Source organism: Ornithorhynchus anatinus, chromosome X1 (assembly GCF_004115215.2).
Source record: "Ornithorhynchus anatinus isolate Pmale09 chromosome X1, mOrnAna1.pri.v4, whole genome shotgun sequence".
Taxonomy (NCBI): Eukaryota; Metazoa; Chordata; class Mammalia; order Monotremata; family Ornithorhynchidae; genus Ornithorhynchus; species Ornithorhynchus anatinus.
Window position 1 is genome coordinate 75,289,132 of NC_041749.1, and position 24,570 is coordinate 75,313,701.

The 24,570-nt window shown below is 43.1% G+C and overlaps 1 protein-coding gene and 1 non-coding gene across 2 annotated transcripts in view; both read left to right on the forward strand.

The window, feature by feature from the left end:
• The first annotated feature begins 6,184 nt into the window (after positions 1-6,184).
• The window catches only part of TKT (transketolase), a 32,287-nt gene continuing 13,901 nt past the window's right edge, over positions 6,185-24,570 (forward strand). The window contains exons 1-5 of the mRNA XM_029051160.2: positions 6,185-6,433; positions 17,984-18,101; positions 18,695-18,808; positions 20,304-20,401; positions 23,757-23,948. Of these exons, the coding sequence (XP_028906993.1) occupies positions 6,327-6,433; positions 17,984-18,101; positions 18,695-18,808; positions 20,304-20,401; positions 23,757-23,948 (629 nt within the window). The 5' untranslated portion in view covers positions 6,185-6,326. The remainder of the gene's footprint in view (positions 6,434-17,983; positions 18,102-18,694; positions 18,809-20,303; positions 20,402-23,756; positions 23,949-24,570) is intronic.
• Positions 16,126-16,262, forward strand: LOC114806694. Its single transcript, XR_003754756.1, has one exon. It is a non-coding gene; the product is annotated as a small nucleolar RNA SNORA7 (small nucleolar RNA).

The following is a 24,570-nucleotide window of genomic DNA, read 5'->3' on the forward strand; positions in this document are numbered from 1 at the left end:
GGCACTCATGTGCTCCAGCCTTACTAAAATCCCATTTCCTTCAACAGGCCTTCCCCAACTAAGCCCACATTTTCACCTACTCCCTCTACCTTCCGCATTGCCTATGCACTTGGATCTGCACCCTTTAAACACCTATTCACCCCACCATCAGTCCCACAGCACTTATGCACAGATCCATTGGTCTCTCCCTCTAGACTGTAAGTTCTGGGTGGGTAAGAAACGTGTCTACCATCTCCATGTCTTTTACTCTCCGAAACTCTTAGTACAGTGCTCTGCACACAATAAAGACTCAATAAATGCCATTGACTGATTGATGGATTGATAGGCAAGAGCCCAAAAAACAGTAATTTGGGGGAGAGTACTAAATGTTTTGTTTTGTTCTGTTTTGCTTTGCTGTCTCCCCCATTTAGACTGTGAGCCCGTTATTGGGCAGAGATTGTTTCTATCTGTTGCCAAATTGTACATTCCAAATGCTTAGTACAGTGCTCTGCACATAGTAAGCGCTCAATAAATATACTATCGAATGAATTAATTAATAATTCATCTGTAATGTTACTGGCACACATTCTTACTTAAAGTCATTGTACCTTTTTGAAATCTGCAAGGCAATCATTCTGATCATATTCTGATCATCATTCTGATCATAGAGAAGCAGCATGGCTCAGTGGAAAGAGCATGGGCTTGGGAGTCAGAGGTCATGGGTTCTAATCCCAGCTCTGCCGCTTGTCAGCTGTGTGACTTTGGGCAAGTCACTTCACTTCTCCATGCCTCAGTTACCTCATCTGTAAAATGGGGATTAAGACTGTGAGCCCCAAGTGGGACCACCTGATCACTTTGTATCCCCCCCCCAGTGCTTAGAACAGTGCTTTGCACATAGTAAGTGCTTAACAAATGCCATCATTATTAATATTATATTCAGACCATCCCCTTTACTTCATTCCAGAGGTAAAAATAATGAACGTCACACAGACTCACTTAGGAGTGGTTAGGGAGGTGGTAGCTGCTGAGCAGAATTGAGGGGACAGGGAATCCTGAGTTGGAGAAGGCAGGCACTTCAATGTTATGATGTTTCAGAGTCCAAGTTACCTGGATTCCTAGAGTCAAATTCTATTTAATAGAGCTTTGCACAATTACCTACATAATGGAGGACAAAGAATCATTTCTACTGCCTAAATAAACCAGATACAATGCAAGCAGAGATCGATTTGCATTTGCATTCATTTTTACTAGGTCTTTCTAAATTTGGCCTAAGGGCAGAGACAGTTCACATCTAGCACAGGAAATCGAAAAGTGAAACTAAGTTATCGCTGGGACCCCCAAAGGTATTTCAGACACTGATGTTTATTGAGTGCTTACTGTGTTTAGAGCCCTGTAGTAAGTGCTTGGGAAAGTACAACACAGTAGGCTTGGTAGACATGATCCCTGCCCATAAGTTTAGTTTTCTGAGTTACTGAACATACAAAGTTCACAGTAGTGAGAGTCATCCAAAACAACAACATCTGTATTTCTTAGAAGCAAGACATACTGCTGTTCTTGTGAATGTTTCTCTTTAAAGAACCCCTGTCCTACTTGTTCTCAGCCCTAGGGGAGGGAAGTTCTGGCTAAAAACTCAACTGTGCCTCAAGACCTATATGTAGTTTGCTTGAAAACAGTGGTCTGTGAAAAAAAAATATTTTTTCAGCCATTTTTTCAGTTATCAAATGCAGGCAGATTAAGCTTTCTTTCAAATGTACTCCCAAATCTGTGCCACAGGGCATGTGGATTCCATTTCACTCCAATTTTTACACAAAACATCCTTTATTTAGGATGTAAAGAAATGATACCTTATAAAATTTAATATTTAAGACCTTTCACAATGTCCTCAAATCTGTACCACAATTCTTGTGCTGGTTCTTCATCTTTATGCTGTCAAAACAATTCTTGCCTAGTGTTCTATAGGAAGTTTTCTAGTCTTCAGTAAAATAGGTGTGAACTGAAAATCTAAGCAGGGACCGTAGGAGCCAAATTGAGTGTCTTAACAATCACAGAAAGACAGTGAAATACAAAAGTTATAATGGTAGGAGCAGAATAAGAGTGTGCACAGTTCTCAGTTTTTCTTTTAATGTGTTCTTAGGTTCAAGGATCTTGTCTTCTTCCTGTTGACTGATTTTTTTCTTCCAAGAATGGAAAAGGCTAGGAAAATTATTGTCAGCTGCCATGTAGACAGGGAAAAAAAGCAAATGACCTCTCAAATTGCTATCACGTCAACTGGTTTTAATTGATAATGAGCTATTCTTGCTCCCTACCAACCACTTTTGAACTAGTTTCTTTTGGGTTTTCATTTGCCTTTCATGAAGATATTCTTTGCCCGGACAGGTGACTGAGTTTTGCCAGAGGTTGAGGATACCCTCTGGTGCCTCTCCTGTGGGTGTCTCTGAATTTTCTTCTCTTCTTTTGGGAAATAAAATTGGAGCTAGATCTTGACAAATGAATGACCTGCTTCTCACAAGTGCAGGCAAGGTTTCCAATGTTCTACTCACCAAATCCCAGCACAACAGAACAAGGGAGCACCCATCCCTTGAAGCTTGAAGGTGATTGATAGGTTCAAAGCAAATAAAAGGAAATGTTGCTTCATCAACTGGGTGGCAAAGCATAACAAATTCATTACCATAGAAAGTTGTGGCAGCTGAAAATGTCAGTAGGTTCAAGAGGAATTTGGAAAAATTTAATGAACACTATGGGTTATAGAGGCAAAGTTATTTATGCATTTATAAATATATATTATATATTCATATATTTGTGTCCAACCTGATTATCTTGTATCCACCCTGATGCTTAGTACAGTGCCTGGCACATAGCAAGGACAAATACCACTATGATTAGTATTGTGTATTTTTCCTCCATATTCCTCTCTCTCACTCGCTCTATATAGAAAGTGAGAGAGAGGAACACAGAGGAAAAGTTAGGGATGTCAAATTAAGACCAGGGTCAAGAAAGGCAACCATCAGGTTCCTCCAAACACCCTGTCATCTTGGCCAGAGACAGAATACTAGGATGGATGGCATTCATTTATCTGACATAGGAATGACATTTCTTGGGATCCTATGAAATTGCAGAATTGTAGAATCCCAGGATTGGAATGAATTTTGAGAGGTCATTTACTTTCTCCCTGTGTATATGGCAACTAACAATACAAATCCTAGCCCTTTCTCTCCATGCCCAGTAGAAAAAGTCAGTCAAAACCATTCACTGAGCAAGAGGAAGACAAGATCATATATAAAGATAAAAATTGCTGTACCTTTGAGTGGCAACCTAGTTTGCAAAGGATTTTGATTCTGGTTTTCCTCTTTGATTCTGGTTTTCATTAGTCCAGTGATTTTCAAGAGAAGCAAGCATGACCTAGGGGAAAGAGCATGAGGCTGGAAGTCAGAAGACCTGGGTTCTAATCTCGGCTCTGCCATTTGTCTGCTGTGTGATCTTGGAGAAGTTACTTAACTTCTCTTTGCCTCAATTAACTCAGCTGTAAAATGGGGATTAAATCCTACTCTGTCCTACTTAGACTGTGAGCCCCAAGTGGGACAAGGCCAGTGTCCAACCTGATTTACTTGTAGCTACCCTAGCACTTACTACAGTGCTTGGCACAATAGTAAATGCTTAACAAGTTAAGAAAATGAATCAATCACTGGTAGTTATTGAGTGCTGACTCTGTGCAGAGCACTATAGTAAATGCTTGGGGGAGTATAATAGAGACAGCAGACATAACCTCTGCCCTTCAGAACCTTACAGTCTGTTAGGGGAGACAGATGCTAAAATAAATTATGGGTAGGGGGAAGCAACAGAATTTAAAGATATGTACACAAATGCTTAGTGAGACGGGGTAGTACCTGAGTGTTTGTGTGACTCCAAAGTGCTGAAATGGTGTGAAGCAGGGAAATAAGTTGAGGAGAAGAGGGATTAATTGGGGAAGGCCTCCTGGAGGAGGTGTGATTGGAGATAGGAGATTGGCGAGCTGCTGGATGTGAAGGGGAGGGAGTTTCAAGCAGGAGGGAGTATGTGAGTAAGAGGTTGGTGACAAGAGAGATGAGAAGGAGGCACAGTAAACTGACTTCACATAATTGAAATGTGAGAATTAAATTGTAGTGGAAGAGGAAGAAGGATAGGTAGTTGGGGAAGAGCTGATTGAGAAACAGCATGGCGTAGTGGATAGAGCATGAGCTGGGAGTCAGAAGGTCATGAGTTCTGTTCCTGGCTCTACCACTTGTCTGCTTGGGCAAATCACTTCACTTCTCTGTGCCTCAGTTTCCTCACATATAAAATGGGGATTAAAACTGTGAGCCCCATGTGGGACAGGGACTAGTGTCCAACCTGATTTGCTTATATCCACCCCAGCACTTAGTACAGTACCTGGCACACATCAAGTGCTTAACAAATACAACAGTTACTATTTTTATTACTATTATTATTATCATTATTAATCCAGCTCTGTCACTTGTGTGATCTTGGGCAAATCACTTCATATCTCTGTGTCTCAATCTCCTCACCTATAAAATGAGGATTAGATCCTGCTCCCTAATTAGATCCTATTCCCTCCAATTTAGACTGTGGGGGCTGCCTGAGACAGGGACTGTGACTGGCCTGATTGTCTTGTATCTACCCCAGTGCTTAGTACAGTACTTGGCATAATAGTAAGTGCTAAACAAATACCATTAGTATTATCATTATTGAGTGCCTTAAAACAAATGTTCAAGAGTTCCTGCTTGATGCAGAGAGGAACAAGCAGCCATTGGAGGCTTTTGAGGAGTGGAGGGTGTGGACTGAGTGAAGATGAGGCGACTTTGCAGAGGTTCCACATCAAAAAGACTTTTTAAAAATCTGAGTAGTCCATCACCAGTTAGTCAATTGTATGCATTGAGTGCAGAGCACTTGACGAAGCACTTGGGAGAGTGTGATATAACAATATAGCAGAAACATTCCCTGCTCATGACGAGTTTACATTCTGGAGGGGGAGACAGACATTATTAGAAATAAATAAAATTACAGATATGCACATGAGTCCTGTGGGGCTGGGAGTGGTGATGAATAAAGGGAGCAAGTCAAGGCAGCATAGAAGGGAGTGGGAGAAGAGGAAAGGAGGGCTTAGTCAGGGAAGGCCACTTGGACATGTGCCTTCAGTAAGGCTTTCAAGTGGGGGAGAGTAATTGTCTGTTGGATATGAAGAGGGAGGGTGTTCCGGGCCAGAGGCAGGACGTGGGCTATTGGTACTTGGATTAAGGTGATAGCAGTTTGGATGGTGAGGAAAGGGTGGAATGCTGCCATGGATAGAAAACTGGTTAACAGGCATTGAAGAGTCTGGATAAAGACCACATTTTAGTACAGGGAAGAAAGGTGGGCCAGCTAGCACAGTCTCCTAGATTGAACCTGTCCAGTGCAAAAGGGAAACGTGTGCCATCGCGAGCAGGGAGAGCCACCGGACAGCCTAGTTAAAATTCAACTGAGGAGGAAGTGAGCGTCCTTTTACATTTTAATTTAAAACTTGCATCTTGAAAAGGGAATGGGGAACTGGGTGATCTGGAACGAGTCATCAGGCGGGGTCGATAAATTTCTACTTCTCAGGGGAATGAAAAGGGCCGAAGGTTTGATTTCGCAGTGTTCATGGGAGGCTGGGGATGGGCCCGATGACCTCGCTTGGTGGCAATGGCGGGCTAAGAAATTCAAAAATAAATAAGGTGACGGCGGGGGGGGGGGGGAGGAAGTGGGAGGTATTGGTGGAGGGAAGGAGGCGAGGAAGAGCGGAAGGCTAAGAAAACCAAGCGAAACCAGCAACAGAAGCGAGAAAACGAAAGCCCAATCCGTCCAACTTTGCGGGCCCAGGAACCCAAAGGACCCAGGCCCTTTGGAGCGGATCTTCAGCACCTCCCGAACGGACAATTCGAGGCCCCTAAACCCGTTCGGCCGCCTCCCCGCCCTCGCGCGATCCCCTCGCCCAGCCGAGGCGGGGAGCGCCGAGGCTCCGGGGAAGGGGAAGAGAAAGGAAGAAGAGGGAGGCGCGGCGGGTCGGTGTGGGGTGATCGGCAGGCTCCACCCCTCTTAGTTCCCCGCCCTCCCTTCGCCCGGCCCGAGGCTTGGCTGGGCCGAGCGAGCGGGGAGGAGTCGGGCCGCAAACTCCTCCTCCCGCGGGCGGGGGCTTGGGGTCCTTAATACGCCCCCGCCCCGCGCTCCGGCCTCGCTTGCTATCGCTGCCGCTCGTGTGTCTCCGGCTTCCCGCTCCGGCTGCAGCTGTTGCCTCCAGGCATCTCGCCGCCCCTTCTTCCTGCATTTCCCCGGAGCTGTGCCAAGCCCACTTCGCCATGGAAGATTATCATAAACCCGACCAGCAGAAGCTGCAGGCCTTGAAGGACATGGCCAACCGACTGCGAATCCACTCTATCCAGGCCACCACGGCTGCGGGCTCCGGGTCAGTGGGGCTGGGAGCGGGGGGCGGTAGGGCAGTAGGGAAGGGCAGCATCCTTTCCCACCCCCAGAACACATGGGAAGAGTGGCAGGATCGGGGGCCGGGGTGGAGAAGAGGGAGGTATAGATGAGGCTTTGTCGCCAGCCCCCCTGCCGAAGACACACACAAACACACACACACACACACACACACATATCCTCCCCCAGCCCCCAGCGTGGTTTGCCATTTCCTATTCTCTTGTTTCAAAAACCAATCTAGCGTATGATTTCGGCTGCCATCCGGCTTGACAGCAGGCCGATCCGAGCGTGCAAGCGTACAGGCACCGGTGTGATGGAGGGATGGAAGGGAACATCTGAAGAACGATGAAAGGGGTGGGGGAAGAGGGAACTTCACGATCGGCCCTCCCTCTCCGTCCCTCGGGGGCTGCGGCCTCGAAAGGTTTCACCGTGGACAGAATCCCTAGCGTATATGGACCTGGAGCTGGGGCATGCGGGGGAAGAGGAGGAGATGCATCTCAGATCCACCCCCTACATTGTCTCCCCGCACCTCCTCGGCTTCTGTCACCCCGCACTCAGTCCTTTCTAAACCCCGGAGCAGTCACCCCCTTTTCGTTTTTCTTGGACTCAGGTCAAACACCTTTTAGCCATCCCCGGCACCGGGCTTCCCACCCCTCTTCTCCAACTCAGTCCCCTCCCTTCGCCATTTTAATCTACGGACGAATGGGCGGGGGCGAGAATGTGGAGGAAAAGGGAAGGTGGAGGGGAATCGGGAGGGTGGGAAGAGAAGCGGAGGAAAGGGAAGAGGGCTTGGCCTGGCCAAGCGGATAGCAGGAAGCTGTAAGCAGAAGGAACCTCTGGTTTTGTAAAATCTTGGGCCGGCTGGGAGAATGTCAGTGTACTGTGTAGTGTGAATTCCCTCCCCCTTCATAGCCGACAGATCACCAATCTCTCCACCCCGCCTGTCTACTTGCTTCGTTTTGTTGTCTGTCTCCCCCTTCTAGACTGCGAGCCCATTGTTGGGTAGGGATTGTGTCTACCTGTTGCCGAATTGTACTTCCAAGCGCTTAGTACAGTGCTCTGCACACAGTGAGCGCTCAGTAAATGCGATTGAATGAATGAATGATAGGGGAACTCCTGCGATTTAGACCCCAAAGCCTTTCTGAGGGTCTTGCTTTCATGTGTGTTTATTCGACGCCTGCCCCGCACCGTTAGCCTTAGGGCTCATTTACAAATGAGAGACCAGAGGGGCCATTAAATCTATAAACCTTTACATGTAGTTGTCAGAAGTGTCAGGATCCACAAGCTGCGGCATATGTGTGAGGAAAGGGTATAGGATGAAAAGAGTGTTTCCTGAGGGATCGGGACCCGACCCAGCCACCCAAATAAATCTGGATTCCAACCATTCACTGGGTAAAAGAGGAGCAAGCTCAGAATCAAAAGGGTGGGAAAAAATTTGGTTCAGGGACACGAGAGGCTCTCGAACTGCATAGACTGAGTGAATTGGTAAATATTTGCACTGCAAAAGAAAAAGGACCAAGAATGCTAAGTTGATCAGAGCTAACAACCAAAGAATGAATGCCCGGGGGCCAAGCGATTTCTTTTTCATTTTGTGCCCATCACGGAACTAATTCTCCACAGAATTTCAAATTAGACCATGCAAGATTATCTACAGAATGTTTGCAGTCTTGCGTGCAGTTTATTTAGGACTCAGGACAGGATGTAACTCTCTGATGTCTGCAGATTCCAGGCCTAACTTCACTTTTGATGAGCTGATGTGGTTCTGGTGGACTAAAATAAGAGCTTTTATTAGTAGCCCATTTTTTTTACTATGTTTATTTAGTAAAATAAACTTCCACTTGCAGGTCTTATCCAACATAGGTGGTATGTACACACATAATAAACACTATACTGGGATGCTCTATAATAAATGTGTACATAGTAAGATTTGGAGCGCACTTGATTATAGCAATAAGGTTTGGTTTGGTCTAGTAGTCTTCATGTCAACTGGATAAACTCACCCTTTTTTCAAACATGAGGCCAGTTAGAGAACATTAATGAAAGCTTTTAACATTAATGGATATTTGAGGGGAAATCCAGAATTATTTTTTGTAGCCAACATTACCAAAGTATTTTCTGGTTAAGTCTCAGTTAATATTTTCTTCACTTTGCCTTGTTTTCATAAATGTGAAAAGTAAAACACTCAATATTTTCACCTTTTCTGTGAATGCAAAGGGTTTATTGTCTTTCCAGCCTCCTGTGGATTATTTTTAAAGTAACATTTGAATGTAGAAACAGTAGCTTTATTGTGAATGTGTCACTTTGCTTTGTTCATAGTATAAGAGATTTTCCTGTAATTTAACAAGAAGTGTCTGCAAGAAAAAGTGTATGTGTGGAGAATGAGAAACAGGTTGTAAAAACAATTTAAGAAATCTTTGGACAAAATTGCTTCAGACAAAATGAAATTTTTCATAAGGAAGTTGCTAACTGCAATCAGTGTTGCAAGAAAAGTTGTAAAATACATCTGACAAGAGTGGGGTTTAAAAAAATGAGATTAAATCATTTTAGAACTTAACTGGAAATATTGAAGTGTCACCTTCCTTTTTAGGATGAACAAAGGTAGCATGTCTATAAAACAGAGGTTTTGTTACTAGGCTCTCTCACAGTTAGATTATTTCTCTGCGTTTGAAGGGACTGCACACTTGGTGGTAAGAACAGGAATCTGGGAGCCAAGATTACTGGGACCTATTCCTATCTTTCCATCTGTATAATTTTCACACTGTGTGATCATGGGGAAATTTGCATCACCTTTGTATGTCTCAGTTCACCAAAAACAGTAGTATTTATGGAGTGCCTGCTGTGTGCAGATCACTCTACTAGGTGCTTGGGGAACATAAGGAAGGAGTATAAAATATATACAGAGAAGCAGTGTAGGCTAGTGGAAACAACACGAGCTTGGGAGTCAGAGAACATTTGTTCTGAAGCCAGCTCTGCCAATTGTCTGCTGTGTGACCTTGGGAGAGAGGCAGCATGGCGTAGTGGATAGAGCATGGGCCTAGGAGTCAGAGGTCATGAGTTCTAATGCCGGCTCCACCACTCGTCTGCTGTGCGACCTTGGACAAGTCACTTATCTTCTCTGTGCCTCAGTTACTTCATCTGTAAAATAGGGATTGAAACTGTGACCCCTCAAGTGGGACAGCGACTGTGTCCAACCCAATTTGGTTGTATCCAGCCCAGCACTTAGTACAGTGCCTGGCACATAGTAAGCGCTTAACAAATACCATAATTATTATTATTAACTTCTTTGTGCCTCAGTTCCCTCCTCTGCAAAATGGGAATTCAATACCTGTTCCCCCTTCTACTTAAATTGTGAGCTCCATGTGAGACCTAATTATCTTGTATCTACCCCAGTGCTTAGTACAGTGCTTGGTACATAATAAGTGCTTAACAAATACCACCACTAGTATGATTATGATTATTATCCCTGCCCCCTAAAAGTTTACAGTTTATGGGGAAGACAAATACACTTAAACAATTAATATATAATTGTTAAAAGAACACAAGAATAGATATAAATAATAAGCACAAGTGGATGCCTAAATCAGTAACAATTTAATGTCATATCCCGTCTGAACTGCTGCATCAGCCTTCTTGCCAACTGCTCTGTCTCCAGTCTCTCCCCACTCCAGTCCTTACTTCACTCAGTTTACCTGGATCATTTTTCTAAAAAACTGTCCAGTCCACATCTCCCCAGTCCTCAAGAGCCTCCAGTGTTGCCCATGCACCTCCACATCAAAGAGAAACTCCTTACCGTTGACCTTAAGGCACTAAATCAGCTTACCCCCTCCTAGATCTACTACAACTCAACCACACCCTTCTCTCCTTCAACACCAACCTACTCAATGTACCTTGCTCTCTTCTATTTCACCACCAGCCCCTTGCCCAAGTACTCCCTCTTACCAGGAACTCCTTTTCCTTTCATATATGACAGACCACCACTCTCCCCACCATCACAAACTTATTCAAGTCATATCTCCTCCAAGAGTTCCACCCAGATTTAGCCTTTATTTTCCCTACTCCTTCTCCCTTCTGTGTCACCTATGCACTTGGCTCTGTACCTTTTAAGCACTTGATATTCACTCCCACACACAGCCCCAAAGCACTTATGTCCATATTCGTAATTCATTTTAATGTCCGTCTCCTCCTCTAGACTTGTAAGGTCCTTATGGGCAGAGAAGGAGTCTACCAACTCTATTGTACTGTACTCTCCCAAGTGCTACAGTGCTCTGCCTACAATAAGTGCTCAACAAATACCACTGATGGATTAAGATCGAACAGATAAGTGCATAAGAGTGCTGAAGTGGCTGAGGGGAAAGCATGATTAGCTGGTAAGGGGATTAATTAAGAAATACCATAATTATGGTGCTGCTATTTTTTTTTTTAAAGAAAGGCTTTGAAGGGAGGGGAAAGACAAGGTTTGGGGAAGGATGGGTAGCTATTTTAGGTCAGGGAAAGGAATAATAATAATGTTGGTATTTGTTAAGCGCTTACTATGTACTGAGCACTGTTCTAAGCGCTGGGGTAGATCCAGGGTAAGCAGTTTGTCCCACGTGAGGCTCACAGTCTTAATCCCCATTTTACAGATGAGGTAGCTGAGGCACCAAGAAGTTAAGTGACTTGCCCAAAGTCACACAGCTGACAGGTGGCAGAGCTGGGATTAGAACTCATGACCTCTGACTCCTAAGCCCATACTCTTTCCACTGAGTCACGCTGCTTCTCCTGACCCAAGCATGAGCAATGGGTCAGAAGGGGGGGAGTTGAAAGGGAGGGAGATTTAACTCATTTATATGGGAGAAGTGAAGAGGACAAGGTGATGTATAGAAACAGGTGAAGACCCTTGAAAGCCATAATCAGAAGATTCTTTTTCAACCATTTTTAAGTTCTAGACCATCCCCAATTCAACATTAAAATTCCACTCATTATTTAAATGATCCAGTCAGCAAATCCAGTGAAGGTAAACAAAACTACCTCTGTAACTTGTGTTGGAATGGGGTTGTCTGTGGATTTCAGAAGTTTTATAGTATTTTTCTTTTTTCATTCTTCCACCCTTATTAATTATGGGGCAAATGATGAAACTCGAATAAAACATTTTGCAAGCTTTCCTTAGTGTTGAAACCAGGGGTTTATATGAGTTGCTAGGTCAACCCTGAAAATTGTGGTAAAAATCCCTTTGGAATGTCTTTGGATGAGTGGATTTTCCAGACACATGGGTTGGGGAGGTGGTAAGAGGGGCGTGGTAGAGATGTCCTCCAGCCCAAGCCCAACCCTACATTTCATAGGCCCAGCTCTGGGCAAGGCTCTCCTGGGCATCCTTGTTGAGAATATCTACTTCAGATTGGCTCCTGGAAATGGGCTTGCCGTTACATAAACGGAGCCCATAGTTCCTGCTGTGATGAATGCAATTTGTTCAGTTCTGGATACAAATTTTCCAGAAAGTGGGAGATTCTGGAATCGAGGTACTTCTGATAGATGGGATTTTATTGCATTTTCTCATCCACTACTTCATTCAACTCTGCTTTCCTTGTTTGGCACATTTTATACATTGCTAAATTATATAGACTTCCAATACTTAGTTATCAGAGCTGATAAAATGTCCACCCATGCCTAAAGACTTTATGGATCATAATGGTTATGTTAACTGCTGCCATTTCCAGCTTTGGAAATCAGTAATGATGATGATGATGATGATGATGCTCTGTGAGAAGCAGCATCGCCTAGTGGATAAAGCATGGGCCTGGAAGTCAGAAGGACCTGAGTTCTAATCCCGGCTCTGCCACTTGTCTGCTGTGTGACCGTGGGCAAGTGATTTAACTTCTCTATGCCTCAGTTACCTCATTTCTAAAATGGAGATTAAGACTGTGAGCCCTATGTGGGTCAGGGACTGTGTCCAAACTGATTAGCTTGGATCTACCCCAATACTTAGAACAGTGCTTGACACATAGTAAGCGCTTAACAAATACCATCATTATCATCATCATCATCATCATCATATCATACTCTCCCAAGTGCTTAGTACAGTTCTCTGAACATAGTAAACAGTCAGCAAATACCATTGATGGATTGATTTAATAAATACTATTGATTGACTGCCTAGTCCAGTCAGGAGACAGGCACACAAAAACTGTTCTGCAGTAGAACCTTGAGCAGGCTAAAATCTTGGTGTCTGCCCCTTGTCCAGCTTTGGCCACAATGCAGACACTACACTGCTACTAGAAATGCCTTATGTGGTGGCAGAAGTAGCCAGAAAGCCAGTAGTGCTGTATCCATTCAATCATATTTATTGAGTGCTTACTGTCTGTACTAAGCACTTGGGAAAGTACAGTACATCAATAAACAGTGACATTCCCTGCCCACAATGAGCTAACAGTCTAGATACCAATCAGTGGTATGTATCAAGTGCTTATTGTCTGCAGAGCGCTGTACTAAGCGCTTGGGAGAGTGCAGTACAACAGAGTTGGTATCCACATTCCCTGCCCACACAGAACTTTAGGGACTGGATGCCTTTTCTCCATAAGCCCAACCAGCTATTATGGCAGAACGTACTGTATGGTGAATAAAAATCCCCTTTTCATTAAATTGAATATGACGCTAAGAGCCCAGCAATTACTAAGAGACTGGCAGTATCTGCCGAGATTCTTTTCCTTTCTTTGATCAGCGGTGCATTTTGCACGTTGTAGGCAATAAATGGTAGCTGGGAGCTCACATTTCAGAAAAAGAAAAATTATTTGAGAGGATCCTTACACTAGAGTGGAACAGGGAACCCAGCCAAGAGCAGCCAACCTACAAAGTTAACACTCTTGGCCTCCTAGAGAGGTTGTAAAAGTGTGGCACTCATCGTAGTAGGCTCTCAGAGGCAGATCACAAGCAGGCAGAGATGAATGTATCAGGTCCTTCAGCATATTACTGTTCTTCCCAGCTAAGACCCTGATGGGTTCCAAAGACATGCATCTATTACTGAAACCGAGGGCCATTTGGGAGCAGTTGATTTAGGTATCAAAATAAGCTTCTGCCTTTTCATTAAAGCTATGTTAACAGGAAATGTAAAGTGGCAAGTGGAGGTAACCAGACCCCTAAAAGGAGTACTAAAGAAAGAGAAGTACTCTATTTATTTGGGGCTTGAATTATTCACATCAGATTATTGTATCTGATTAATTTCTCTATCTGGCTTTGTCTGTATAGACACAGCCTAAATGAAGCTTCACCATTTTTGAAGTCCCAAATAAGCTGTTGGTTTCCTGGCATAAGTTAGTCAAGACAGGATTATATGAAAGAAGAACCTGCTAAGATTTCTTCAGAAGTGACAAAATTTCACAAGTTGATATAAACAGATCCTCTTGCAGTAGAATTACTGGCTTATTGTTTAAGCATTCATTGGTTCCCTGAAACATTCAAGCGGGCTCTGGCTTGCATGATTTGGAAATTGGGGTTATGGAAAATTACTCCGATTCCCCTCTTACGAACCACCTAATAGTTCTCTCAAATGTCCAAAGGAAAGGTTTCCCTCTCTGTTGAGCACTGGAGTTAACTTGAGAGGTCAGAGGACTTGGACACTTGAAAGACTTTTTGTCCTTGGGATATTTCAAATGACCAATAATTTATCTAACCCTTCAACTAAATAGCCACACTCTGCCGAGAACCGTCTGGGTACATATGAATAATTATTAATTGAATTGAACTTCCAGTTGCCTACTTAATTGCAAATTAACTCCCATGAATTTATTTTACTGAAACTGAGAATATGCATAGAGTATAATTTCTGGATTAATCAGTCAATCAAGAGAATTTATTGAGCACCTACTATGTGCAGTGCATTTTGGGAGAATACACCAGAAGCAAAAGGTATGTCCCCTACTCTCAACGGGCTTACAGGAGCTTAATTCCATTCTGAATGATATCACAGGTATTGTATTCTTACAGAACAAGTTGGAGTAGCAGTGTGGCCTAGTGGATAGAACATGAGCCTGGGACTTAGGACCTGAGTTCTAATATTGGCTCTGCCACTTGTCTGCTGGGTGACCTTGGGCAAGTCATTTAACTTCTCTGTGCCTCAGTTACCCCATCTGTAAAATAGGACTTAAGGTTGGGAGCCCCATGTGGGATAGGGACTGTGTTCAACCTGCTTAGCTTGTGCCTACTCCAGTGCTTAGTTCAGTGCCTAGCACATAGTAAGCACTTAACAAAGTACCATTTTAAAAAATCAAGAAAAACTCATATTGTTTTATTGTGTTATTCACTTTTATTCATCATGTCCAATGGCATGTACCTATGCATATATACATACTGTCTCTCCCAACACCTTGTTTTGCCTTATCCCAACAGGCTCCTGTCGGCAGAAGAACAGTTCGTAATTTCCTAACAGCATTCTACCCAAAACGTATACTGAAAATACACATTGTGACAGAATCGAGTGTAATTGCAGAAACATGTTCAATTTGTCAGTATGTTGCTCTTGCTCTTTTATGAATATGTTTTCTTATGTTTCCACATGCTCGCTATTTCAGGTTGCCTTTTTTTCTTTCAAGAACAGAAGTTCATAGAAATGGTTAAGTATAAAGTTAATAAAATACAGGAATGAAAATTAAAGCATGAAAGGATTTATTAACTATGATGCTGAAGTATTGTACTAATCTACATTTGAACTATTAGCTATTTAAAGCTAATTATATCTGTTCCTGCCTGATGAGTTCTTACAATGTAATTGAAATTAACCTTTACTCCAGATGTTGTGGTGTTGCACGTGTCTAACATATGCCCTTTCATTTTAATGTGAGGGATCACTAAAGAATCAAAGTTAGCATTGTCCAGATGACAGGTGTCTAGATTTGAGTTAAATTTCATTTAAACCCTAACCTGCATGGAGAACAAAATATAAATCATTTTGTAGTGTTATGTATTCCTGAATGAATCGTTAGCATTTGACAAATATCAGGGTTCTAAATTTTAACCAGAAATTATAGTTGGCTGAGGGAAGCTGCAGTAAATAATGTTTTGCTCTAAAAAGTGAACCCCAGAGTTTAGATTGTTCTGATATGCTGGGTTTTGATCAGTTAATGGTATTTATTGAGCTCTTACTGTGGGCAGGGTGCTATACTAAGCCCTTGGGAGAATACAATACAACAGAGTTGGTAGACAAGTTCCCCATCCCCTGTGAGCTTACAGTCTAGAGACAAGCTTCCAGTTTATGAGCTTACAGTCTAGAGGCTGTAGAGTCTATAGTTTTGAGTAGTAAACTATCCTCTTAATAATAATGTTGGTATTTGTTAAGCGCTTACTATGTGCCGAGCACTGTTCTAAGCGCTGGGGTAGACACAGGGGAATCAGGTTGTCCCACGTGGGGCTCACAGTCTTAATCCTCATTTTACAGATGAGGGAACTGAGGCACAGAGAAGTGAAGTGACTTGCCCACAGTCACACAGCTGCCAAGGGGCAGAGGCGGGGTTCGAACCCATGACCTCTGACTCCAAAGCCCGTGCTCTTTCCAGTGAGCCACGCTGCTCTTCTTAAGTACACTTTCGCATCAGCTCTCCAGAAGTTTCAAAGGGGATTAATCCTTATCTCACCTAACTGAATAATTTATATTTGGGGTAGGGAGGAGGTCAGAGTCAACCTGATGATTTGCAAATATGTAGGCCTCTTCACCCCCTCTCTGGGTCACATCTGGAGAGTTTCCAGTACTCACCAGTCTCAGCTGTGGGAGGGAGAGTCAAGCAGAGGCCTACCCATTCCATTCCTAGCTTGGCCAATGGCTAGCGAGTGGAAGGCAATCTCCTACAAGTCAAAACTCACCCATGCTGGGCAGCAGCGGCATGGGAGAGAGTCGAGGGCGGAGACTCCAGTTTACTGCGTGGAAGGCAGCAATGGTAAACCACTTCCGTATTTTTACCAATAAAACTCTATGGATATACTACCAGAACGATTGCAGATGGAGAGCGGGGCGTTCTGGGAGAGAGGTGTCCTTGGTGTTGCTATGGGTCAGACAAAGCCTACCGTCACAGATCCCATTTGCTCCTCTATTTCTTTCACTTTGGGTTGCAGCCTGGGGCAAAAAGGGTGTGGGGAGATAAAGATAAAATTAAGGATAAAACAGAATTAGAACACTTTAGATCCCTCTAGACTGTAACCAGTCAACCAACTCTACCAACTCTCTTATATTGTACTCTCCCAAGTGCTTAGTACAGTGCTCTGCACATAATACGCGCTCAATAAATGCAACTGATTGTCTGATATTGACCTAATACTTGGCTCTGGTTTCTCTCCTCCATCTCAGGAGGCCATACCTAAATACCCTGAGCATTGAGGAGAGACTGAAGCCCTGTTCTTTTGCTGTGGTGTTTCCTCCTAGCTCAAGGAGCAAATGATTGGGAAATCTCAGCAGTACCATCCCTTTGAGTGGCTATAATGGTACTATTTTTCTAGTACTCTACCTCAAATGATGGTAACTACAGTCTGCATCCTTGAAGGAACTACCTTTCCTACAGTTTGTGGCCAGACCATGACTGTTCTGAGCAAGCTCTGAAACAAACCTTTTGCATAAGAGTGGATAAACATCTGTAAACATTTTAGGGGATTTATTTAGCAGCTTATTCTCTGGGCCTCAAAATGTGATAGGACTGGTTCTGAAGAAAAAATATTCAGGCCCTCTAGGGAGTTGCAGTTGAAGGCATCAAACCCATGTATTCCCAGACTCTGCTGCTATGAAGTTCTTCAAGATTTTCCTTAAAATTCCCCTTCCCCTCCACCCTCTGGAGGACAAAAACTGTGTTTTAAAATTATCATGGAATTTTAAATAGTCACATGCTTCACTGCTCATTCCAGCCTTCAAATCCTTGATAAAACAGTCCTGGCAATGGAGTAGTTAACAGATTGTGAGTTTGGGCTAGTACTGTACATTTTCAGTGGCACCTTGGCTAGGGAGCGTGCATTTTGCCATGACATTCCCTCTCTCCAGAGAGACAGAGTGCCTCCCCAGATAAGCCTCAGTTCTATCACCCAGACCCTTGTTTAAACTCCACTTGGGACAAGATAACAGGATGTTCTGAGCTTTCAAAGTACAGCTAATAAGTCTTTGGATAAAGCTCAGGCTATGAAGGCTATCAGAAGCAATTTGGGATTATGTATTTTCATATTAATGGGTGGGAATTTGCCAGGCTGATATTTTGGTGGTTCAAAAAGGAATAAACAATCTTCAGGCAGTAACAGGTATGTTACATTATGTTATGATAGAGAAGCAGTGTGGTTCTGATCCCAGCTCTGCCACTTGCCTGCTAGTGACCTTGGGCAAATCATTTAACTTCTCTGTGCCACAGTTTCCTCATCTGTAAAATGGAAATTAAATGTCCATTCTCCCACCGACTAAAACTGTGAGCCCCATGTGGGATAGGGACTGTATCTGATCTAATTAACTTGGATCTACCCCAGTGCTTAGTGCAGTGCTTAGCGCATAGTAAGTGCTTAAAAAACCATAATTATCATTATTATTATCTTTCTTTGCTTCCAGTCACCCTACATCATGTTGCAGTGCTGCAGAGATCATGTCTGTGCTCTTTTTCCACACCATGAAATACAAATCCCAAGACCCAAGAAACCCAAATAATGACCGGTTTGTGCTCTCCAAGGTAAGGATTGGAGTAGTGTTAGTCCCCTCCTAATCTAAAGGAAGAGTTAAAGGCTTATGGGTTCTTATTCAGTTGCTTGGGCAATACGATAAACATTGTGATTAAAGACTTTTGCCACATCTGGAATCAAGACTTCCTTCTCTAGCACATTTGTGCTCCTGGCAACCAAAGATGATGGAGAAGATAAGTTTAAAATTTTCGATCAGAAATGCAAGAAGAGCAGCAAATGTCCACTAGAGATCTAGTACAAATAAAACAGCCACTTTGCTGTGTGACCTTGGGCAAGTCATTTAACTTATCTGTGCCTCAGTTACCTCAACTGTAAAATGGGCATTAAGATTGTGAGCCCGATGTGGGACAGGGACTGTGACCAAACCAATTTGCTTGTATCTACCCCAGAGCTTAGAACAATGCTTGGCATATAGTAAGCAGTTAACAAATGCCACAATTATTATTATTGAAATTATAAGCCTCCCACCTTGAAGTGGATGCTTTTCTCTCTTCTCTGAGTCAGTGACTTTAAGTGCAACCTGAAGAGCGATTTCCTCTTTGAAGAGCAACTACCTCTTGCTAATTGTTGTGTTTCCTTGTAGGGTCATGCAGCTCCAATTCTGTATGCTGTTTGGGCTGAGGCAGGTTTCCTTCCAGAAGCTGAACTGTTAAACTTGAGGAAAATCAGCTCCATTTTGGATGGCCATCCTGTTCCAGTGAGTATCTTGGGTAGATAGAGCTAGGGTGTTGGAGCTTATTTATCCAGTGACCTTCCCCACTACCTTTCATCACTCCTCCATTTTAGCAGCATAACAGCTCTTAAAGGCTGTGAATGGGAAAGTGGAGGGGCTAGGCATAGGAAATGGAGGAGGATGACTTAGCTCACTCAAAAGAGCCCTCAGTCTACTGTTTGCATTTTCAGCAGCTGTGGTCTCTGTGTCTAAGACTTGCATAGGTCCAGGCTTAGCTGAAGCAGGATGGCTTACACAACCCCTGTTTTGGCCCTCTTTAAATTAAACCAAGGTGTCCATGGTGCCTTGCAGAGGGGACATCTGGATGCCCTCATGCTTGTATGGGGATTAATGTCTAAGCAGAAGTCCCAGAAGTCCACTTGGACAACTTCACTGACTCTTTCTCAGAGATCTGCCTGGACCCTGTTCAGGCAAGACCCCAGATTTTCATCCCATACAGGGCTCTACTCCCTGATGTCCTTGAAGCTTTACAATCCTCTAGCATGAGTGATCCCCACTGTGAGAAGTGTGAGCAATCGCAAGCAGGACTATGTCTTCTGAAACTTCCCATTTTCTAAGGAGTGCTCCAGCTGTTATCTACAGCATGAAAGAAGATAAAGGTGAAGAAATTCATTTGAGTCACTGTGGTGACAAAAATACAGAACTAAGTGTTTCACTCGTAGAGTTGTGTCACTACATTGGAACATACTGCAACTATTAGAGAGACATTGCAAGCCCAGCCAAAATGAGTTTGCATTTTTTTCTTTTTTGTTTTTCCACTCTGTGCTCTCAGAACTGCTCCTGCTCCCATAACCCCAGGTGTTTGAGTTCATTAATTATTTATAATGCATAAAATCAGCTTTTTACCTGTCACATTCTGTACTTCTGAATGGACACTATATTTCTAAATTCAGTTCTTATAATTCTTAGTTCAAAATCCCCACTGGGATGAGTCTTGTATATGAGTCAGTGAGTGATGTATTGAATGTATTTTGCAGGAGGAAGAAGGAGAATGTGAGACTGTGCCTCAAAGTCCTTTAATGACTGAGTAGACGGTGCACATGCTCAGGGCTGTTGCTTGTCAAAAATAAGTTATTGCTTCAGTGCCCTGTAGGATTCCCTGGTGGCTAAAAGTTCATTCAGTTCCAGAAGAACCCAATTCTCCCATAGAGTACCTTATCCACTATGAGGGCTCTTCATAATATTCTTCCTCCCTTCAAGCCTACTAGGGACCCTCTTCTTTGCTCTGACTATTTGACAAGTCTCTTAGTGCTTACAGTCTGCTGTTCTACTGTAGAGTGTATCATGCTTTTAAGCTCCTACAGGACAAAGACCGTGTCTTTTCTGCTACTGGACCCCAAGTGACTAGTACAGTGTTTGGGTCACAGAAGGTGCTCTGTACATGCTGTTGATGGAGATGAAATAGCTGAAGATTTTGTGAGTCTTAACTCTGCCATTTAATTTATGTTTCCTTTTTCAGAAACAAGCCTTTACTGATGTGGCCACGGGCTCTCTTGGACAGGGACTCGGTGCTGCATGTGGTATGGCCTATACTGGCAAATACTTTGACAAAGCAAGGTAACTAGAGTGCAGTGTGCCTCACCACAGAGCTCCTGGGTGATTCCCTGTCTGAAGACGGGGCACAGCATTTTCCCTCGGTCCTCATTTGGTAGTTTTCCTCCCTTCACCTCAAATCTTCAGTATTCACCCTAGCCAGTGTTAGCTATTCCAAGGAGCAATTGAGCTAGTGAATTTCCTGCAAACCCTGATTTGGACATTTGTAGGTCTTCTTCACATGAAAGTTAATGTTGTCTTGGAGATGATATTCTCCAAGTCTTGGGTTCGTTTTTGACCAACGGAAAAATGTCAATGTTCATCTGGGTCACTGGGAGATACTTAGAGAAGCAGCATGACCAGCTGTGTGACCTTGGGCAAGTCACTTAATTTCTTTGTGTTCCCTCATTTCCAAAATGGGGATTTAATACCTGTTCTCCCTCCTACTTAGACTGTGAGCCCTATGTGGGGCCTGATTATCTCGTATCTACGCCAGCACTTAGTGCAGTGGTTGGCACACAGAAAGGCTTAATAAATACCACAGTAACTATTATGGTCCTTTCAAACTCCTTGAACCTTTGGCTGTATGGACAGTATTTCCAAATAAGTTACTTCAGCAGCTGAGATTAAATCATTTAATATAATCGGATTTAGCTCTTACCTCAGTGAGCACAGGGAGGCTCAATTCAAGAGGGACCTATGATGTGTTGTTACGGTTCCATAGATCACAGCTGACTACAGTGGCTTTACTATTACAATTAGTAGTCAGTCCATCATATTTATTGAGCACTTACTGTGTGCAGAGCACCATACTACTTGGGAAGAGTACAATATAACAGAATCTGTTTACATGTTCCCTGCCCACAATGAGTTTACAGTCACGAGGGGGAGACAGATATTAATATAAGTAAATACATGTATATAATTAAAGTGTTGTGTGACTGAGGATGAGGTGAATTAAGGGTACAAATCCAAGTGCAAGTATAATTTAATTAAGTGTAGAAGCTCTTGCTGTATTCTGGGTCTTCTGGGGAATAAAATATTTTCAATAAATTTTGCACATTCCTGAAGTGGGAATTACCTACAAGGTCTTCTCTAGTAAGAAACGGGGGTGGTAGCAAACATGAGATCAGCATAATTGATTTTTTTAAAAACCTGTTGCCCCTCACTTGCATAGGATTGATAATTGTCCTGGAATGTAAAAAATTGCTTTCTGTTTTCAGCTGGGCTGTTGGAGAAGAGGAGTTCCACCCAAAAGTGACTCATTATCAAAAGAATTGGCATGATATATTTTTAATGAAAGTCTTATCTAACACCGAACTAGAGAGTTGAGTTAATGATTCTCTGAAGTTGCTTGAAATAATTATTTACAAAAGATAATTTTCTGATTTAAATATAATCTGACATGTGATAATTGGGAAAACAGTTCAGCCAGTCATCCCTGATAAACCTTGAACTAAATGCTGGAAATTAACCAGGACATTTAATTGCACCTGGGTTGAGAAGGGGCTTTGCAGGTGTGGGCAAGACTCAGAGGAGTCACTGAGTTGAGCCTCACTAATGGTACTGGTCTTGGGACCCTATCCAAGGTATTAGAGGGCAGGGGGAGGGAGAAGAGACACAGGACTGCAACAGGGGAGGCAGGAGGGCTGCCGAGACATCGAGCCATAGGGAGCCTGACCAACTCTCTCCTGTTTCTTCTACCTTTTCCCTCAGAGCAGAATGGATATTGATGGGCCAGAAACTCCTGATTGCCTGTGTAGGAGTTTCAGATAAGCAACATACATTTTTGCTCTATTAATAAAGTCTTTGTGTATGATCAGTCTTTCTGAGTGCAGAATCCTGTCAGGACTCTGGGTCCCACACTGGCCTTTTCAGACACATACACACACACACCCTACCTCACCACCATTCTCCCATCCCCTTACTTCTATAGTCAAATTTCATTGTCACTGGTGCTTTCTTTGAGTATGAGGGACAGCTAGTAAATTCCAATGTGATATGCACTTTAGTAATTATTTTTCTTAACATCTTTTGGTTATAAGAAAGACAAAAACGTTCAGATACATATTTTACTGGGCAACGAGTTCACTTACAGTCAGTTTCTCCTCTTGCTCTGCATTCCTCGCTAATCCAAAATTGGGACACTGATATCTAGGTGAACTCCATTCCCAAAGTAGCTCCAGGGGTACTGTGAAAGAGGGTGAGAAAAATGGCCTGAACAGGTATAGCCTTTTGGTAGTCTAAATGAATGATGGCCTAAAGCCAAGAAACTGGCCTTGGCTCATGTCTTCACTCTGGTCTCAGCATGAAATATGCAACTTTCCATATGTAAAGGGGATGAAGAATTAAGTGTGTGTAGTCAAGTGTTCAGTTAAACCTGGAAGATAAGCTCTCTGGAAAAGAAACCAATTTTAGATAAATGATGCTTTCGTTAATCAAGGTTCAGATAGCTGAAGTGTGGCTGAATGGAACTTGCAAAACCCTTTAGTGCTTTTTGTCCAGTGTGGCCGGTGGTACTGCAATTTTTTCTTCCTTAAGTGAACTCTGGGCTCCCACTTTCAGACAAAGGAAAGTGCTGGTGTTCTTTCTGCAATGTGCCTGATAAAAGAGAGGGAAGTAATCCAACATGACACAATTTGGGTTTATGGCTATAATACTGCTGAGTAACAATAACTGTTGTTGACCTTGTGAATATCACTCCAACCTTTAAAAGTAGCTCATTCTCGGCTCTCTTTCCCTCCCTTTCTTTTTGCCTGACAATAAGGTTGCTGTATTTAGAGTCTCAGTTTCACTTGCTCCCAGCATCAACATTTCTGTGGTCCAATTTTTTGTTCTAATGTCTCCTGCTTTGGTTCAGAGGGCTGTCTCAGGACCTGCATTAGCAAACAGGGAAATAGGGCTATTTTGGGATGTCCTTTCCTTGGTTGTCTTGAAAGGTGTATTTAGTCTTTCTGGCCAAAGGGTCATGATGATTGCACTGAAGCAGCAACTTTCTAAATAAAAGTCCCTCTCTCCTAAGAAAGTGAATGCAGCTTCCAAAGGGCTTCACTAAAAGCCACAGAGTAGCTTGGGAGAATCTAGTTCAGTGACAAATTATATGGGGACCAGCTGCTTGGCAAAAGAGTCTGTGCTTTTACCTAACATTTTTCCTCATATTTTTGCATGCGAGTTGGTGATATTATTATGGAAAGGCACCGCATATACCTGTCCAAAACCTAGGGATGAAATGTCACACAGTCTCTCTATGTTTAAAACAGAGATGTGACACCCTCTTGGTTCCTGTTCTGTGAGTTAATAATTGATTCACTTTAGCCTGTGTGGATGATATTGGCGCTGCCATTAGCAGGTGATGGACATTATCCATTTATTTTTCTAGCTACCGTGTCTACTGCCTGCTCGGCGATGGGGAGCTTTCTGAAGGTTCAGTGTGGGAAGCCATGGCCTTTGCTGGAATCTACAAGTTAGATAACCTGGTTGCTATCCTGGATATTAACCGTCTTGGGCAAAGTGATCCTGCCCCACTGCAGCACCAGGTGGAAGTCTACCAGAAACGCTGTGAAGCTTTTGGGTATGTGATTGAAACAGATGACATCTAGGCTGGTCTGCATTGGAGGAAAGATATTTTGTTCTCTTTCACTTTACAAGTGCTTTTTATTGCTTTGATTGATCCTTGTGTCCCAGGAATAGTCACAGGCTTTAGGACTTCATTTTAAGAGAGCTGTTTGCCAACATATCTGGAATAATATATATTCAGGAGCATTCAACATCTCCTTGTGGGCATAAAAAATAAGATGTTTTCAGAACTTTTATTTGCAAATCAGCAACTGCTTTGGACCAGCTGCCTGCCCAAGCAGAATGCACAATCTACCTGCTCTTGGCCTTTGCAATATTCCTTCTCCTTTTTTGAGTCCTATAATACCCATGAGTGTCAGCAGTGGAGAGCATCTGGCCAATCAGCCTTGTCCGAGGAAGAGACTCCATGGCATGACTGACTTGTCTACGTTAGCTCCACCTAGCTTTTTCCAGCCTGCCTGTGCTAAATCACACACAAAAAAATTCTAATTACCAAACCCTCTTTGTTACCTTGAAAATGATAGGGTCATTAAGAAACAAGTGAGGTTTTGACTTTCTTTATAACCTTTTTTAAACTTATAGTCAGGTTTACCTCAGGCCTTCTGATTGAGGCACTG